General features: G+C 35.8%; 1 protein-coding gene across 7 annotated transcripts in view; it reads right to left on the bottom strand.

The window, feature by feature from the left end:
- Nucleotides 1–19,556, bottom strand: part of ARID4B (AT-rich interaction domain 4B) — a 156,671-nt gene that overhangs the window by 38,647 nt on the left and 98,468 nt on the right. For 4 of the 7 annotated variants that reach the window (XR_005787325.1, XM_040465020.1, XM_040465021.1 and 1 more), the window contains exons 10-17: nt 18,238–18,314; nt 16,707–16,861; nt 13,706–13,778; nt 12,052–12,146; nt 10,755–10,852; nt 9,355–9,598; nt 8,858–9,033; nt 4,558–4,809 (exon numbers count right to left, since the gene is read on the bottom strand). Coding sequence is in view for 6 of the 7 variants with exons in the window: in XM_040465020.1 (XP_040320954.1) it covers nt 4,558–4,809; nt 8,858–9,033; nt 9,355–9,598; nt 10,755–10,852; nt 12,052–12,146; nt 13,706–13,778; nt 16,707–16,861; nt 18,238–18,314 (1,170 nt within the window). In the remaining variant the exon portion in view is untranslated. The remainder of the gene's footprint in view (nt 1–4,557; nt 4,810–8,857; nt 9,034–9,354; nt 9,599–10,754; nt 10,853–12,051; nt 12,147–13,705; nt 13,779–16,706; nt 16,862–18,237; nt 18,315–19,556) is intronic. The other 3 variants (XM_040465025.1, XM_040465026.1, XM_040465024.1) reach the window with 2 other exon arrangements.

Raw genomic sequence — 19,556 nt, 5'->3', positions numbered from 1 at the left:
GGCTGAGGGTATTAGGAGGGAGGGGTGGTGGGATGGATGGGTCCCCAACCCCGGGGTGGGGGGGGGGTAGTTCCTTCATCTGGACAATCAATGCCTTAACGGGAACCATTTCTTTGTATCTCTGTTCAAGCATAGTATTTTGCACAGGATACTGAACTTATATATGCCAAATAAAAGAATAAATGTTTGTTAAAAAGCAGTTGAATGTTAGCACAAAGTAGGTTTGAACCCATTGGTGAAAGCTTTTTACTAGTTGTCCCCCGCCCCCCATCTCTTCAAAGGAGGAGCCAATTTGCCAATTTGCTTCGAGACAGAATTTTTTTTTTTTTATGTTTTGGTTTTATTTTTGAGAGAGAGACAAGAGCGTGAGCAGGGGAGGGGTGGAGAGAGAGGGAGACACAGAATCCGAAGCTGGACTCCAGGCTCTGAGCTGTCAGCACAGAGCCTGAAGCGGGGCTCAAACCCACAAATTGTGAGATCATGAACTGAGCCAAAGTGGGACACTGAACTGACCGAGCCACCCAGGCACCCTGAGAGACAAAATATTTTTTGAATGAAATACATTTTTATTGCCAAGTAATATCTTTAAATATAACTTATCTTATTTTTAGTTTTCTAGAACTTATAAAATGGAGTAGAACCACTGATTTGCTAATTAGAAATTTTACAGCTGAAACTTTAGTGTTGCTTTTCCCTTTCTCTTTTACTTGAGGGTATCCTTTTTGTGTAGTTGATGAGCCTTAATATAAAAAATTCTCTAATCAAATTCCCAACCCCTTGATTATGGAAAGCCAAACTGGAAATGGAGAAAAACAAATCAGCTTCAATACATGATAAAACACTGATGCATTTTAAATTGCAAGCCAAGTTGCCCAGAAAGCTGTAACACACTTGGCTGTGTTTGGGAACGAGGATAAACCCAACACACACACAACAGAGATTGTAGCAGCTGAATTTCAGAGTGTAACTTGATTTTCAAAACTCAATCCCACGTTTATGGCATGAACTTAGAAGTGAGAACAAAGGCGATCAATTAGCTAATGAACTAAAAACTTCCATAAAGCATGAACATCACGCAGAGAAAACAAGCAGAAAGCCTACTATGAAAAATTACTGAAGTGTGATTATAATTTTTAAAAACGTATAATGTCTTTTAAAAGTCTACAAGAGAACATACTACAATATTACTAGTTGTCTTTCAACTTTTATGTATTTTGCCAGTTTTCTAGATTGGATGCTATTTTTAGAAGAGTCAAATACAATTCATAAAGAAGCACTGACTTCCTCCAAGCACATGGCAACCTAGTGAAGTCTACTGTGTTGGACAATAGTTTTATATATGGTCACCACACCCGACAAATTCTGTAGCACTATTATGCCATTTATAAGCCATTATGTGGTTTAAGATCCAGAGTTCTGGCTATTTCCAGTAAATCTGATGTAAGCCTGTAAAAATGTGTCTTCTTCTTGTGGTAGTAAAAATAAATTGGCCCAAATACTATTCTTTTGTGTAACAAAAATTAACATTTTTCAAATGTGAAATAGGCGTGCAAATGAAAATTGTATTATTGGAAAGGTTTACACAGCATTTTAGAAAAAAGGTAAAATGTAGAAATTACCAGAAAAATAGCATTTTTAAAAAAAATTTTTTTTTCAACGTTTATTTATTTATTTTTGGGACAGAGAGAGACAGAGCATGAACGGGGGAGGGGCAGAGAGAGAGGGAGACACAGAATCGGAAACAGGCTCCAGGCTCTGAGCCATCAGCCCAGAGCCCGACGCGGGGCTCGAACTCCCGGACCGCGAGATCGTGACCTGGCTGAAGTCGGACGCTTAACCGACTGCGCCACCCAGGCGCCCCAAAAATAGCATTTTTTAAACTAAGATAGTCTCTTATTTTCTTTATGAAAAATTTGTTTACTGGAAAGTGACCTTTCAGATCAAACAAAACTCACACAAATAGCTCCATAAGAAGTTTCCTAAATTGCTATAGTAATGAATGACTGCCACTGAAGATAAAACTATTTTCATGAACCTTCATACATAAATCTTCATGTCTAATTTCACATCTCTTAAGTGTAAATTCAAAGATCAAGCTGAAGATCACTGAAACAACAGGAACACAGTTGCAGAACTGATGAGGATTTGTTGCAGTCCTCATTAGATTAGCTTCAGACATGAAGGAGCAGCAAAAATCATAATTATTGCTTATTCATCAATAAGAGATTCTGGTTATTACTGCAGAGAGAAATAGGACTATTGTTATGCTGACTATGAAAATTAACTGCTAATCTACAGAAGTACAGCTTTCTCTATGCTGCTGGAGTATGAAGAGATTCACTCTACAGGTCTTCGTCAAGTTGGTTAGTTTTCTTCTTTTGAAAGTTCAGACCACACAAACGCTTGAGGTGTGAGGAGTAGATGGCATCCTTCTCAGTGACATCAGCTTGTCTTGTTGAACTAGGTCTCGTTTTCTTTTCTGTATTATTAAAAACTTGAAGGTCTCAATTTAAAGTCTTCCCTTACCATCCCCAACCCCTCACCAATTTCAAAGCTGAAAGACCGACATTCTCTTTCTGGCCCCTAAAATCCAAGTGTTCCGACGGAAAGAGGACTCTTTCCTTCACTCAGTCTTTTCTTAAACAAACAGAAAGTTGTGTCCTACTTGCAGAATAATTTTATGAATGTCTCAATTCTTATACTTACTAAGCCTCTTTATTTAATGGAACAACAGAAAATAATCAAGCCCTGATAATGGTGCAAGTTCTGTCACGAAATACAAAGCATTTAATAAGGCCACTAGAAAACCTACCTCATTATATAAACTATGGGCAGAAGAACTGAAAGGAGAGGTAAAAGATGATGTGGCTCTTACATCTCTTGTGGGCATTACTCAGTAATTATTAATTTTTCCTGATTCAATTTTTTCCTTCCTAATTTTAAACTAACGTATTCAACATGTACACTCCAGGCATAAATGGAACTCCCTCGACATTTATATTATGATGATCATTTAGTAAGATCAAAATGATTAAATGTCAAAACTGGGCAAAATATTCTTATAGCAGCTATATCTGAGATCTCCAGTATCTTCGGTTGAACATGATCATTAATAGCCAGCCCTTCAGGTAAGGAAAATCATGCACCACAAAACCAAGAGCCAACGGACCAAAGGATAAATTACACATGGTGTTAAAACTGACTCTTTGGAAAAGCTTATGTTACGGGACAACACTGATTAAAAGTATTCTTAAAATCCCAAACTTGCTGGTTAGAAATGACAAAGAACAAGTCCCCAAACAAAACTTCTAAACATTTCCTTATGACTTAAATTGTTATTTTCTTCCAAGCGTCAGAATGGATCAGAATTGCACTTTTCTCTAAGTAAGAAAGGTAATCAGATCAGACATGCTTCTGGAGCTTCCTATTGCCACAGCAGGACAACACAAAATGGACTTTTAAGAAACAGAGGCTATATAGTTTTTTTAAGAAACAGAAATTGAGATGATGTTTTCTGAACACCTTTCTAAATCACAGAATACAACTGAAATAAAAAGCACGGGAACTGTATTCCTCCTTGAAGATACTAGGCACACCACGAAACCACCATTTCTAACTTCTGTGGTGAATTTTTCAAGGGCAACAACGCTATCACAAGCTGTATTTCAAATAAAGTATCAAAGATTTCAAAACGAATTTATAGTTTTTCTTAAAAGATAATTTAAGTGACCAGCTCCTAAAACAGACTTGCCAATTTTGGATAAAATTCAAATACAAAATTTCTCTGGATGAACCAAAGAAAACTTGTATAAGATAAGAAGTGAAGTCACTGAACACCACCTAAAACCAAACCTTAGTCTTGCCTTTCATCCCTAGGGTTATCAACAGTCAGAAAGTGCACCCTATTTTAGTCAAGCACACTTGCTTATTGCATTTCCACCGTATCGTCTCAAATATACAAATAACTTTCTGAGGCTTCTGAACAAGACTATAATCTAAGAGATGTTAATGAAGAGATAAAGGCCCTCTTAAAATGGCTAATGCATCTTAAGAAATCACGACTTTGAAATCCCTGCCTCCTGTAAGAAAGACACGTGACAGCTTCAGATTACAAAGAAGAGGTTACTGTGGCAATGTAGTTGAAAACGCGAGAGAGAAAGAAGCCCGGTAATTAACTCACAGACATGAAGAAGCTCAAAACTCTTTTAACTTTAAAAAAGATTTTTCTACTTAAATAAATTAAAAAAAAAAAAAAAGATTTTTCTATCATTTCACCAATAATGTTGCTGTCCCTGTTAATCTTCATGTATAACATAAAAGTCAACTGTATAGATATCAGTTTTCTAGACCCTAAGGGTATCTTCTAAGTATTCAAAACAGTAAGTAGGAAGTCACTAAGCGAGGCATTTACATGCTGAAATCTACAGATTTTTTATATGGTACTATGACCTCAATCAGAGTAACTAATAAGTCTGTAATTCGTCAATTAACTTTTAAAATAGAAAATTATTTTAGAAGTGTTTTTAGGTAGTAATCACTAGCTGAAACTCAAGTTACCTCACATTCCATCCGCAGTAATGCACCAAGTAAAGGACCTCTCCACCTTCGACATCAGAATCTTTAATACTAGCTTCATACATTTTTTGATTTTTCCCTCGTCCATACCGCACTTGGACTTTCATGCCTGGTGGATAGCATTCAAACTCCTCGTCCTCATCGTTGTCATCATCCTCTTCATCCTCTTCCTCCTCCTCCTCCTCCTCTTCTGCTTCTTCATCATCTTCATCTTCCTCTTTATTCGTTTCATCTCTTGAAAGGTTTAAAAAATTGCAGTTAATAAAAGACACTTCATAAGCTTTTCAGTTCCAAACCACATAAACTGATAAAAATCGTGGCTGTGATTGCTCCGGGAACGGCAGGTTCCATGTGCATGAAATTCTGGGTTGTAATGTAACATTAAAAACCAAAACTGTATAAGATGACTGTGGTTATAGAGAAATACATTTAGAGGAAATGAAGATTGAAAAATGCATTAAAAGAAAATTTCCAACAGCCGGAAGAAGAGAAGTTGTATAAGAAACTATTAAGGTCAACTTTAACAACGTTTTCATGGTTTATTATGAAAGTGATTTACACAAACGTGTTGACAAAAACACAAATCATTTACACCTCATAGCCATTTCCAGACTAAAAAGTATTTTTTATTCAAGTATTTCCAGCCCCAGGGTGTTGAAAACAAAAACTTTTACTAGCCAACAGCTAGTCTTATTGAGTTCAAAAGGTGCTCCAACCAGAATTTCAAATGTTATGCTAACTGAAATATGATTTTACCTTTCACAGGACTATTTGACTAACTTCACATCAATATCACATCATTTTTTTCTTTCTATTCTTCTAAACTTTGCTACAATTTCTGTTTCTTTTCCGCGTATAAAGTCTTTTACCGACTCTCTCAACTTCGAAGTTCCAATGAAATAAGTATAAGACAGGCCAAGTCCAAGTAACACAAAACTAAAAGGGAAATCATTCTAGAAGCAGCACTGTTGCCCATTTCAGTCTTCTCAGTATTGTGCACTTTTTAAAACTGAGCATTCGCATTCATTTTATATTAGCCACAAATCCATATTAAACAAGTTGGAGAAAATCTTCCAAACACTAGATTTAGTTTTTAAAAGACTTCAATACGAAATTCAACTATATTTAGTCCCAAGATAAATACTATGTATTTACCCTACACAGCAGATAAAAACTATGTCTATATCTAGTACAATAGTTTTCTCTCAAAAAGACTCCATCACTTTAGAGCTGACAAATAAAGATTATAAAACAGAAACTACATGACAGTTACATAATTAAGCTTTAAAAGTTCATGAATGTAATATTTATATAAAAAGCCTTTTCCACCGATCATTTGTTTCATAATCTTATACGCAACCTTTTTAGCAATAACATACTTTATCACTCCTAATTATGCAATTACGTAAGCAACAGAAACAATCTATAGTAATACGAGCAACACTAAAATGTTTTTATTCTCCTACCTCTTTCCTTCTACATTGTGAGGCAGGAGGGGCGAAGGGAAGCCTAATAGTCTGTGAAATTAAGTGTAAGTTTACAAAAGTAACAAATGCATCAGTTTTCTCTGAAATACATCACAAAGTCTACAGAATCTCAAGAATTATTTCTATTTTTAAAGACTCATTTATATTCAAATGAATAGGTACTTCAAAATTAAGACCTAAATAAACCAGCTATAATTGGAGATAAAAAACTAGAACTCTATTATTAAAAATACATGAACATGTCTGTACTGAAGAAATAATTATTAGTAAGGCTAAAATATCTAAGAAATTACCAGAGAGGGTATTTTGGATGATAAACTATTATTAACAACTTTAAATAAATGTTCATATGTATTTAAAAAATTAAAACAGTTAAGACATTTTTTTGGAAAGAATATTCCTTGTTTAAATCATAAGCTTGTATCTCTGTGTATCAGGGAGAAAAGGAAGTGTATTCTAGTGGCCACAACAAAAGTTGTTTATTATGCGCCAAAGATATTTGTTATGTACCTCAGAATGATCATATCAGAGAAAGGAGAGACACAGAATAAAAAGTCTAAGAGTTTTTAAATGAAAACAACTTCTAAATTGTGTCTTACATTACACAATGCTCTGAGCACAACTGGTTCATGCCAGTAAGAAGCACAATCCTACTTTAGTGCAGCCTGGCAGTCTTTAATTTTATCTGGAGTAATACTCTAATACTCTGTATTAATAAAGCAATCAAAAATTGAAAACAAAAGTTTCACACTGAGTGTCAACCTCAGACACCAACCAAATGAAAAACACTTAAACAGTGTACTAAAGTTTAAAGAAGCAAACAACACAATTGCTATCAGTCAAATAAAATATTCTACTCCTTTCTCTAATAATTCACTGGCAAAATCAAAGGTAAAACGCACTAAATCAGACACAGAATGCCAACAATGATACCTTCTGGAAGTATAAAATGTAATCAGCATATAGATTTGTAAAAATTAAGGTGATGTGGATCTCTCTCTCTCTCTCTCTCTCTCTCTCTCTCTCTCTCTCTCACACACACACACACACACACACACACACACACACAAACGCACATATTTTAAATAACTATTATTTTGGGAAACCAAATGTATCAATATTTTTCATCTGAATTCACAAATATCAAATTTTCCCAGTTTGATGTCACACTCCATACAATGGAACAAATTAAAAAAACAACAACTTTAACTTATTAATACTTTCTATGGGCCAGGCATTGAACAGGGCATTTTACCTAAATTAATTTATTTAATCTCCTTTACCTAGACTATGAAAAAAGGACATGGCAAATTCCTGGCAGTAACTAGTAATTACTTAGAGAAACTTTATATGCTAGAGAAATACTCACATGATTCTTTATAACTATCAAATTTTCTATTGCACTTATCTAATAAAACTCAGAAATCAATCTTGGACATTCCCAACACATAACACTACCAAATTAGTGCTGTCGGGCTAGGAAAATTTCAGTTTGTAGTATCATACATTAATAAATATATGTAGTAAATTAAAAAGCCATAGAGTTGAAGAATTTTTTAAAACCTACAATATATAGTTTACACCAGAAAATAAATTGAAACACCAACTTGAAAAAATAAGATAATTATTAGTGACAAAGAGAAAACACAGGCTTATCACAATGCCTCCCACACAGCAGATATTCCAGAAATACATGCAAATTTAAAGATCAGATTTTTAGACAAAAAGCTGAATCCTTACTAAGTTTCTCAGGAGTTGAAATAGTCTCCAGCAACAGCAAGGAGTACCTTGAAATATACACGTGCACACAAGACTATAACCAAGTATAATGAAAAAACACTTAGACTATATTCATCTAAACCCAGGTTTCTCCTCCCATGTTTATCTGTATGCTGCAGCCAAAATTTCAGAGGACACTAAAATAATCAAGAGATTTTAGGCAAAAAGCTACATACTTACTAAGTTTCTTAATAGCTGAAATAATCACCAACAGCAGTAAGGAGTACTTGATATAGACATTTGTACACAAAGATATATAACAAGGTATACTAAACAAGTACCTTTCCCTAAATTTGCAAAGCGTATTTTGCTTCCCTTCCCTGCCTATGTGCATGCTGTGGCCAGATTTCAGAAACCACTAAAATGATCAAAAACATTTGGTTGTACTTATTTAAACGGACCATTGACGATGGGGATGTGTAGGGTTTTTTTAAACCTCAGCGATGACTAGATGCCAAAGATCGTCTACAAAATCCAGGGGTCCACTGGCAGTGCATAAATTACATTGCTGAATAAACAGTTCATCATTCCAAACTGACCAAAATGAGGAATTACTACTGTCACAGAAAACACAATATAACAATCCAGGCCTTGTGAAAGCTAATTATTAGCACTTTTCCATTCTTATTTTTTGCTTAAGAAATTAACACAATTCTTAAAATCTAGAGCCAACATACCATCTAGAAAACATTACATACAGAAAGCCATCTTCCCAAATTTCTATCATCTGGTTATTCAGCAGAGATTAATGTAGTAAGAAGTATTTTTCTAGCTCAAAATTTCATAAATTTCCATGATGAGAGCAAGAAGAATGGATCAAAAACATGATCTTTTGCTACAAATTTGCATTAGTAGGGTCTCTGAAGGAGGCAAATGGTACTTACATACTAAATGCAAACCACTCAATTACACTATATTTTGTCAAATTTAGGTTCAAACACGCACACGCACAAAGGGCAAATTACAAGAACTCATTCAGCCAAAAAATGCATCTTAACCAAAAACAAATTTCTTACCCAGATTTTGCTTTTTCTTCTTCAGCTTCTACCTTTATGCTGAGGGACTCATCTACCCCAGTTGTCTCCTCATCTTTGTCCTCCAGATTCTCATTTTCTTCTGTTTTTTTCATGTTAACTTCTTTTTCCTGATCGGACTGTGTAGGTATAGATTCTAATAAATTCTTTTTACTTCCCTAGAAAAAAATCAGAGGAACTAAACCAACAAAAGTAAAAACTGTCAACCTAATTCCATGATCTAACTGTTAGCAAAAGGCGGTACCAACCAATACTAATATTGAGAAACGCGTTAGCTATTTTAAGATACTCCTGCCATTCCTAACACACTAAGGCAAAAACAGCGAACAACTATTTTAAATACAAAAATAGCACTTAACGAGGAAAATGCTCAAAAAATTAAGTATAACATTTTATAATAAGTTAACCATGAAAATGTTACAGACAGTGTAGACAATGTACCAAAGAAGGCACAGCACTATGAACAGTATCTGATTTACCAGAGAGGGTTTAATATTTTCTTTTCTTTCAGTATCATCATCAGTAGGCTTTTCTTCTTTTGGTATTATATTCTCCTCCTCTTCAATCTTTATTTCTTTGATTTCTGGTTCATTTTCTTCCTTAACTTTGATTTCTTTTACATTTTCACACTCCTTACATGGCTTGTTAACAACCTTCTCTGGCAATGCCATTTGAAATTCAATATTGGCCGACCTACAGTACTCCTCAAAACCATATAAATATCTGGAAACGTGAAGAGAAATTACATTTGGGAAAACATTTCATATTATTACTACAGAGTGGTGGTTTTAAAAGGTGTTTATTTCTTTTAAGTTCTCAAATATTGAGTCATATTAATATTCTAATTTATTCTAGTTCAGTTCTTCCCGTTCTCTTTAACCCAAATAGAAACATTTTTCAAAAAAACCCAAAGTCACAAAAAAACTATGCCAAAAGTAAAAAAACAGTATCTTAAATAAAGTAACTAACAATAGCTATTAAAAGTATTAGTAAAGCATCAACTTTTTGAGCACTTTTTTTTTTATTTGAGAGAGAGAGAGAGAGAGAGAGAGAGAGACAGAGAGAGAGAGAGAGAGACAGAGAGACAGATGAATCCCAAGCAGGCTCTGCGCTGTCCAGCACAGAGCCCTACGTGGGGCTCGACCTCATGAATCATGAGATCCTGACCTGAGTCAAAGTCAAGAGTCAGATGCTCAGCTGACTGAGCCACCCAGACACCCCATGAGCACTTCTGATATGCCAAGCACTAGTCCTCTTAGTTCATGTGAAATCTCACTTAATCATCAGAATAATCTTATGAGGCAAGTACTAGTATCCCATTTTACAAATGAGGACACTGAAGCTTAAGAGAACAAATAAATGGTCCAAGGGGCACAAAAGCTAATAATTGGCAGGACCAGGATTCAATCCTGGACTTTTTAACACTTTATTTTTTTTTTAATGTTTGTTTATTTATTTACTTATTTTGAGTGAGAGAGAGGGAGAGAGACAGACAGAGGCAGAGAGAGGGAGACACAGAATCCGAAGCAGGCTCCAGGCTCTGAGCTGTCAGCACAGAGCCCAACACGGGGCTCAAACTCATGAACCGCGAGATCATGACCTGAGCTGAGATCAGACGCTAAACCGACTGAGCCACCCAGGTGCCCCTTTAACACTTTAAAAAGAGGTTTTTAGTCTCTAAACAGTACTTTCCAAATTTTCTTGGCCACAAAAACTTTCTTTACAGAATATCTCATAGATCTAGTATTCACAGAAAATACTGCAGAACATGCTATTATAAAGTGATTAGTAAAAATTTCTGATTTCTTAGAAGAAATAATTAGCCTCCTGTTTTCTAGGTAAAATATCGAATGTCGGTATATCAAGTACGATGACTTACTTTTTATAAGCACATTTAACGTTGTATCCTGCAGCTGAATTTAAGACAGGGATTCCAAGATCCTGGTAGACTTGTTTCCAAACAGCTCCGCTTTCAATCTAGCAGACAAAGTAAAATGAAAACTCCCCAATTAAAAGGTGGGAATATAATAAAATTTTGACTAATGTAGCATATAGAAATATATGTTTATATGTACTGGCTCTAGTCTCAAAGGAATGAAAAATAGCTTAATAAATTCTAAATAAAAAATTTAGTTTACAACAATCTTTTAAAGTAAGTTTTAGTATTCTAACAAATCTCAGAAAATTACAAATGTTGAGCTATTAGGCCATTTGATTTTTATTTTTTTTTATTTTTATTTTTATTTTTAACTTTATTTATTTATTTTTTTTAACGTTTATTTATTTTTGAGACAGAGAGAGACAGAGCATGAACGGGGGCGGGGCAGAGAGAGAGGGAGACACAGAATCTGAAGCAGACTCCAGGCTCTGAGCCATTAGCCCAGAGCCCGACGCGGGGCTCGAACTCATGGACCGTGAGATCGTGACCTGAGCTGAAGTCGGATGCTTAACTGACTGAGCCACCCAGGCGCCCCAGGCCATTTGATTTTTAAATTAAACCTGGCATAGTAAATAAGAGAATATTCAGGTTTCTAAATGAAAATTTGTAATGAAGAGACACATCAAAATTTTTAAGTAATGTATTAGTTCCCATAAAACCTATAAATTTAATAAATCAAAGTAGTTCTAAGGATCTTAGTAAAGCATTTTCTTCCACAGAATACTCCCCCCGCCCAAATAATCTTAATTGGATGGACACCACACATCATGGCAACCTTAAGATAATTTCTTCAGTTCAACAAAGATTTTTCTGCATGTTTCTATACATAAATGTGTGTGTGTGTGTGTGTGTGTGTGTGTGTATGTGCATCACACACCATGGAAGAGATTAAGAATAAAGAATATTAAAAGAGATCCCTACTCTCAAGGACCTTACAGTGTAGTGGAAAAGAGACACAGGAAGAACTTCTACCAATATAGTTGTGCTGTGACTCACACATACACAGGTGGTTTATGAAAGTTTGACAAACTTAACAGTAAATCGGGAAGCTCATTTGAAAAGCTCTTTAATTAAATTTAAATTTGGTTGAGGAAGCTAGCTGTTTCTGTTTCTAACTTGTGCCTTACATCTTCTTCTCTTTCTACTATTAGGTTTTTATTAGACAATTTTAGGTAATTTTTAAAAAAGAAAACATGTTGCATGAAAAATATGTTTCACTTTTGACTGTAATACTTACATTATCAAATCCTCCAAGCTTGTGTACAAGTCTGAATAACTTAAAGAGGTTCAAATTTCGATAGCCAAGTACGGGCCGTTTGTTAATAGGTGTGCCTATTAAAGAAAACACAAAATTTACTATAACCATGCTGCATTTGTTATTTAAAACTACAAAAGATTCAGATATTACCACTGAATATATACAGTGCAAAGTATATGTATAAGAGGAAAAAAAAATCCCTTGTTAATCAAAAACATGTCTACCACTTAAAGCCCATTTCCTTTTTAAAAATTTCTCATACCAGATTTTTGAAACCTTGTATGACTTCACTCCATTTTCATTTCCTTGATGAACAAAGAATAACAAATAAACCAAAATAAAGTATCAACAAAACAAAAAATTTTTAAAGTTTTTAAAATTTATTTTGAAAAAGCAGGCTCACGAGCGGGGGAGGGGCAGAGAGGGAGGGAGCAAGAGAATCCCAAGCAGGTTCTACACTGTCGGCACAGAGCCCAACGTGGGGCCAGATCTCACCAACTGTGAGATCACGACCTGAGCCAAAATCAAGAATCAGACACTCAACCAATGGAGCCACCCAGGCACCCCTTCACTTTTTTATTTGCCTTATACAAAAGCCTAAGAAATCACCTACCTTCTTAGGCCAACCCTCGTTCATACAAAAAAATAATACAGAAAGCAAGGACATTTTATATCAAACAATAAAGATACCTACATTATGGCAGCCACTATCACTTACGAGAGCAAAAGACAGCCAACTTCTACTTATCAACATTACAAATGAGGATTTAGAAAATATTAATTCCCCCCCCCCCCAAATAACTCCCAAAGTACAGTGGCACTTCCAAATATTATTCATTCATTTTGTCCTTCTCCTCAAGCTAGAAAGCTTTCTGCCTCTCCCTACTCCCTTTCTGGCATCTTCCCAGGAAAGGAGACACTATACTCTGAACAGCAGATAACCAAGAGTGTGACAAAGCCACAGTTAACCAGAGGACGAGGTCACTACCGAAAACGAAAGGTCAACATCCATACCTCTTTCCCTCGATTCTTGTATTTCTTTAACACCACCAGGTAGATTCAAAAGACTAAGTCAAGGCTCACCCTGAGACTCTGCCACCTTTCTCTATGTCTGACCCTCTCTGGATGGTTTAATTCTCTGCTTCGTTCTGTGTGGTTGGGTCACAAGAAGACTTGGGAGTATGGTGTCTCTCTGGCTCATTCTCTCACTCACATGCACACATACACAAACACACACAAACATACACATCCAAGGTATATCCAACAGTGATTCTAGAGAGGAAGGCTTTTTACTAGAGGAATCTATGTAGGTACAAATAAAATGGTACTATGATTACCATTCAGCTACTGCTCCCTAGTCGTAAGAGTTCTTTGGGAACCCATGGATGGAGGGCAGATAGGCAGAACAGAATGCAGGCCATATGGGTCCATGGCCATAATATCCATCAAAATACTGTCAAATTCCTCCTCCCGTGTACTATATGCCAAGTACTATGCCAGGTGCTGGTGACGCTGGCAGGCAGTAAGGCAGCCATGATTATTAGTGACATGAAGCTTAATGAACAGAATTCTTCATGGTTTTTTTATTCATGGTTATTGTTGTACAGGTAGCACATTTAAAAATAAAACTCACCTCTATCCTCCATAAATTTGTACAACTGCTGAAGAAAGTTCTCCCTTTCTTCTGGAAATGGTTCTATTTCTTCCTAATTTTAGTCACAGAAGAATAGAATGTTATTTTCCTCAATTAAACATCGTAATAATACAAGATTTCCTACTAAAAGCAAAGACTAACATTTACTAAAATATTTCAAAGACGTTTTACCAAGTAAAAATTATTTCTTAACACTAAGATGTTCAAAACCAGGCACGTCTAGACATTTTATGCTTTCCAAAGGAATATGCCCTAAAAGGTATCTCAACAGCGATAATCCCAAATGTAAATTCTCATATAAGAAGTACGAAATAAGACTAGCAAGATGGTTCATGAGCTTTTTCCCATATCAGAGATCTATCTACTCTTTAAGTCAGGGCCACAGGCTCAAGAAGACTTACTCTCACTTATATTAAATTGGGTCAGGGTTTCACATCACAACAGACTATCTTGTTGCTCCTCCAGAACTACACACGTGTGGGTCCCATTAGCTGAAACTCCAAGTATCCTTCATGATATACAGCCCCACTGTGCAGCACTTCAAGCTAACAAAATCAGTAAAGTGGGGAACAAACTTGATCTACAATACCTGAAGATTCAGACTTAGGGAAATCTTCAAGTAATAAAATAGTTCCCCGATTTATCAATTACAAGGGAGGGACTAGCTTCTTGCTGCTGTGGCCAGGGGCTGTGGCAGTAGGGAGCTGGTCCTGAAGCGACCTGCAAGGAGCAGGGTAGTAGGTGAGATGGAGGAACTCGTCGATTCAGTGACTATCATCCATTCAACAAACCATTTAGCGAGCACCAGCGAGCGTAGGCACTGTGCTAGGTGCTGACTCAGATAAAAGAAAAGTGAGAGATGGAGCCTGCCGTTAGAGAACACGATCGGGAGTAACTGTGAAGAAAGTGATTCCAAACGTACACCTAGGACCTGCAGTTACTCTGGCTGAAACCAATGTATTTCTGACAGTAACCCTCCAGACCATACTTTTCAACTGATAGTCTAAATAAACCGAAATATATCATTTTACTTTAAAAATCATGTGTCTAATGCCATTGTTTTGACATCTGCCCCTTTATTTTAAAAGCTAGCAGAGCAAAGGAAGGCAAGGTAAAAACAAGAAACAAAAATCCATGTTGATAAACTATTTAAGTTTGCCAGTTGAGCAGAGAAGAATAAATGACAATTATTAATTTCTTTATGTGAAAATCTACACTTCTCAGTTTAAACATGGTCCACAGAAGGTGGGTTTTAGTAAGGCAGTCAGATACAAATCTAAGGAAACCTATTTTCTAGATATGATCTTAAGTGCCCCCTGATACAATATTTGGCTTTCATACACTGCCAAACTTATTCCTGTCCCCAAAATTTAGTGAAGTTTGTATTTAACGTAAAAGAAAATGATTAACTGGAAACCAGATTTGCTTTCACCAAAACATTTCTGAAACACAAATCTAAGCAAGAAAATTTTAGTAACTAATATTTATTGGTCATGATATATTTACAAGTTATACATTATGAGACACTCTGAGTAGGAGCACGGGGAACACCAAACCCCTGAGGAGCTTACAGGGGAGAAAACTGACAATAAGCGCGCGTGCGTGTGTGTGAATGATAAAAACATGCACAAGGAAAGGTGGGAATTAAGCAAGTGGAGCGATTAACTTCCCTGAGGTGAGGGAGGTGATGCTGCACAGGTTTCCCTTTACAGAGGGATCGTGTTAGTAGGGTTCTGAAACTGAACGGGAGTTTGCCAGGCTAACTGGGGGAGGAAAGGCAAGAGCACTGTAGGCAGAGGTACTGGTATGTGTACAGGCTGGGAAGAGGCAAGGTATGTAATTTAACATCGCCACAGCATCAAGTTCAAAATGGCAAGGTACACCAAGAGAAGTGGTAAAAAGGCAGGACTGGATTGTAAAAGAAGTTCTGTAAGTGAAGCTTGACTTTTAAGGTGCTAAGAAGCTACTGGGAAAGTTTGAAGCAAAGGACTGCTGGTTCATTTTAGCATTTTAAACAAAAAGCGGGAGGGGGAGAAGACTGAAGCTGAGAAACTTTTATACTACACATTGTCATCACAGATCACTAGGTCATAAAACATAAACTCTGAAACAATCCTATTTCATGAATAGTTGTTTATTACAATTAAATGGCAGAATTTCAGAACTTACCGAAAATATTACATATTGAGATAAACTTACTTAGTATCCTGAAAACATTCACTCCAAGGTCAAATATACAGCCTTCACTACAAACACCATTCACCAGTAACTTTTATGAAATCGTTCAACAAACCACTCAAGAGTACAGTGGTACAATGTCACTAGTAATACCATGGACAGCTTTTGTTGGTACTTATCACTGCTAGATCTAAAGTACCAGTTATAATAAAATCTAAAACTTCACCTACTTGATCCATACAAATTCACAGATGACTTATTTATGATCTGATTAGAACTAGCCACTCATCTGTGTTAGACGTAATTATTTAAGTTTTTCTGAATCAAAGAGGTATTAAAGGTATTAATCCTTTTTTGCTGACTATTCTTCTAATACTAGATGGAAGATGTATTTTATACTTCTCTAGGTATTTCAATAAAATATGCAGATGAAAACACTGTACCAGGTGACAGTGGTCCACAGGATGATGAAAAAGCACATGAAAGTAGAGATTTGCTACGTTAGGTGTGTATTTCCCTTATTATCTGATAAACCAAAAAAAGCACATCATCATTAAGAAACATTTTTGAGATTACCGAAATAACTGTATTTAGTATTTTCAATTTCACAAGACTATATTTCTATTTTAAGTAAGCAAGCAAACTACCTGGTTATGGCGGACATCACAACACAGTTTTATTATGAAATATCTCTAATACTAAAAATACTTAAGTGATTGACGACTTTATGCCAAATCCTAACTCACAAAGGAAACTGAAGTGTTACTTCTAATTTTAGGAGACATCAACCATTTTTAATTACCTCTTCTTCACTGCTATTATCTTCCTTTTCTTTTTCATCATCTTCCTCCTCTTCTTCTTCCTCTGCTTCACTGCTAGAACTATCTTCTTTCAGTTCAGTCTTCCAGTTAGCAGGAATCGTTCTACTTTTGTGAAATTCAAGTGCCTGATCAAAGGCTGGAAAGAGGACCATAAACTATGTGAACTGGAGAAATGAAGACAACTGATTTGTCTAATAGTAGTAAAAAAGATTAAAAAAAAAAAAGTAAAACTACGGTGCTAACACCACTGACATCTGTGAAGTGTCTGCTACGTGCCAGGCACTGCGCACTGTAGTAACTCATTTCAAACCCAACCATCCGAAGCATCAGGCACCCATTTTATAGACGGCGAACTGCTGCTACTGAAGGGGACTTAGGTTCAAACAAAGAACAGTTTTCTTCTTTTACACAAAAACTAAACATGCCTAGTAAAAACAACTTTAAGACTGGTACATTTCTGATCATTTGTCCAACAAATGACTATGAATCAGCATCATATATCAAGCACAAAGCCACTGTAATGAACATACGTTATAGCTGAAGATATTCTATAAATATGCATTAGCTTCATTTCTAGTTAAACCTGAATTAAAATTAAAGTAATAATCAGCTTAAACTAAAATTAGCTAGACACAGTTATTTTCAGTTTATAATACATGGAAATAAACTCTAAGCCACAAATTCTTGGTGATTTTTAACCAGTCTACATAGCATACTATTAGATTTGATGAATATGGGTGAAAGGAAAATAAAGTTATTTACAAAGCTACAAACCAAGCAAAAAATGCAATTATGATATATTCCTCAATAAAATATGACTATTGTTACACTATGAGACATGCCAAATCAAAACTACTTTTGACTTCTGTTTCTACCATCCTTAGGAAGTAATATTTTATTTACTAGGCAAAAGCAAGGCTATAGTAATTAGCTGGTAATATAGTTCTTTGCCACTTTTAGATTACTGCCCCTGATTATAAGCTAAGAAAGAAAAAGAAACCCTATAGTAACAAAAGACACCTAGGTTTACAAAAGTATAATTCACACAGAACCAACTATAACTTCAAAGACAGGATTATAAAAAATATTATTTTTTATTTTATTTATTTGTTTATTTTAATGTTCATTGATTTTTGAGAGAAAAAGAGAGAGAGAGAGGGAGAGAAAGAGAGAGAGACAGAGAGAGAGAGAGAAAGAGAGAGAGACAGAGAGAGAGAGAGAGAGAGAGAGTGTGTGTGTGTGTGTGTGTGTGTGTGTGTGTGTGTGTGTGTGAGGGGGAGGCACAGAATCCAAAGCAGGCTCCAGGCTCTGAGCTGCCAGCGCAGAGCCCAACGCAGGGCTCAAACTCATGAACCACAAGATCATGACCCAAGCCAAAGTCAGATGCTTAACTGACTGAGCCACCCAAATGCCCCCAAAATACATTTTTTAAAGAGCAAAAGAAAGTTTGATCTTCAAAAACACTTCAGCAGTTGTTAAGTTAACCATAAACTATTCCAAGATTATCCTTACCTTGTTTTAATATCGCATCAGGCTTTGGTGCAGAGTCACTAGTAATTTCATGGACATCCTTTCTTGGCACTGAAGTACTACATTAGTTTTTTTTTAATTTTAAAGAAAAAAAAAGCCACAAAAAACACAACAGAAATTAAGAGTTGAATTACACACTACAGAAAAATATTAAAAATATGAAAACATTAACATTTACAATGAAAGTGATTGCACAGTGCTGCAAGTCCCAAATAAAATGCTAAGCAGAATGTTGAAATAAATAGGTCATCATCTACAGAAGGACCCCACCTTGAGAGGTGTTTTTCTTTTTTTTTTTTTTTTAATTTTTTTAACGTTTATTTATTTTTAAGACAGAGAGAGACAGAGCATGAACAGGGGAGGGGCAGAGAGAGAGGGAGACACAGAATCTGAAACAGGCTCCAGGCTCTGAGCGGTCAGCACAGAGCCTGACACGGGGCTCGAACTTACGGACCGTGAGATCATGACCTGAGCCAAAGTCGTATGCTTAACCGACCGAGCCACCCAGGCGCCCCGAGAGGTGTTTTTCAAACAAGATATTCTCAAATATCAGGAGTCCCTGGCTAAATGTAACACTGAAAACAGGGAGGCTAATGAAAATAATAGTAAATGAAAATACTTTGATGGCAGGATCAATCCAATAAAAAAAGAAGTCAAATAGTAAGAATTTGCCTTTGTCTTGGAATAATCACAAGAAATTACTGAATTTAAGACTGGAAGAAAATGTACTTGTTTATACTATAAATGTTCTTCTAAGAACTGTTTTTAAGCTGGATTCTAGGCTCACAAGCAAACTTCTAATATATAACTTAGTCTTTTATGGAACTCCCCAATCATAAGGAGGGAGGGAGTCAGATGTAAGCAACTGGAAAAATTTCTATCATATGTATCACATTCATCTCCTATTTTACAATAATAAATCATCCTTCAGTATCATTCAGCTCTTCTGCATTTGGTCTGTATCAATCTACAAATGCCAGAAAACTATTCCAAATACATTTGTCAGCCAGCCAATTTTTAATTTTTATTCAAAAAATTTCAAATACATACAAAAGAGAATAAAACAGTGCAATGAAACACCATATACCCATTCTCCAACTACAATAATCATAAAGTCAGTCACTTTCACTTATACCCCTACCTACTTCCTCCCACCCCATGTGGATTACTTTGAAGGAAATTTGAGATATTATATAATTTGATTTGTGATATACTTCACCTGAGTTTTAAAAGAAAATTCTTTTTCAAAATCATAAACAGGGGCGCCTGCGTGGCTCAGTCCATTGAGCATCCGACTTCGG

The sequence above is a fragment of the Herpailurus yagouaroundi genome, unplaced genomic scaffold (genome assembly GCF_014898765.1).
Source record: "Herpailurus yagouaroundi ecotype Mexico unplaced genomic scaffold, PumYag 530, whole genome shotgun sequence".
Classification (NCBI taxonomy): Eukaryota; Metazoa; Chordata; class Mammalia; order Carnivora; family Felidae; genus Herpailurus; species Herpailurus yagouaroundi.
The sequence above is the reverse complement of the archived record's forward strand: the minus strand, read 5'-3'. Positions and strand labels throughout refer to the sequence as shown.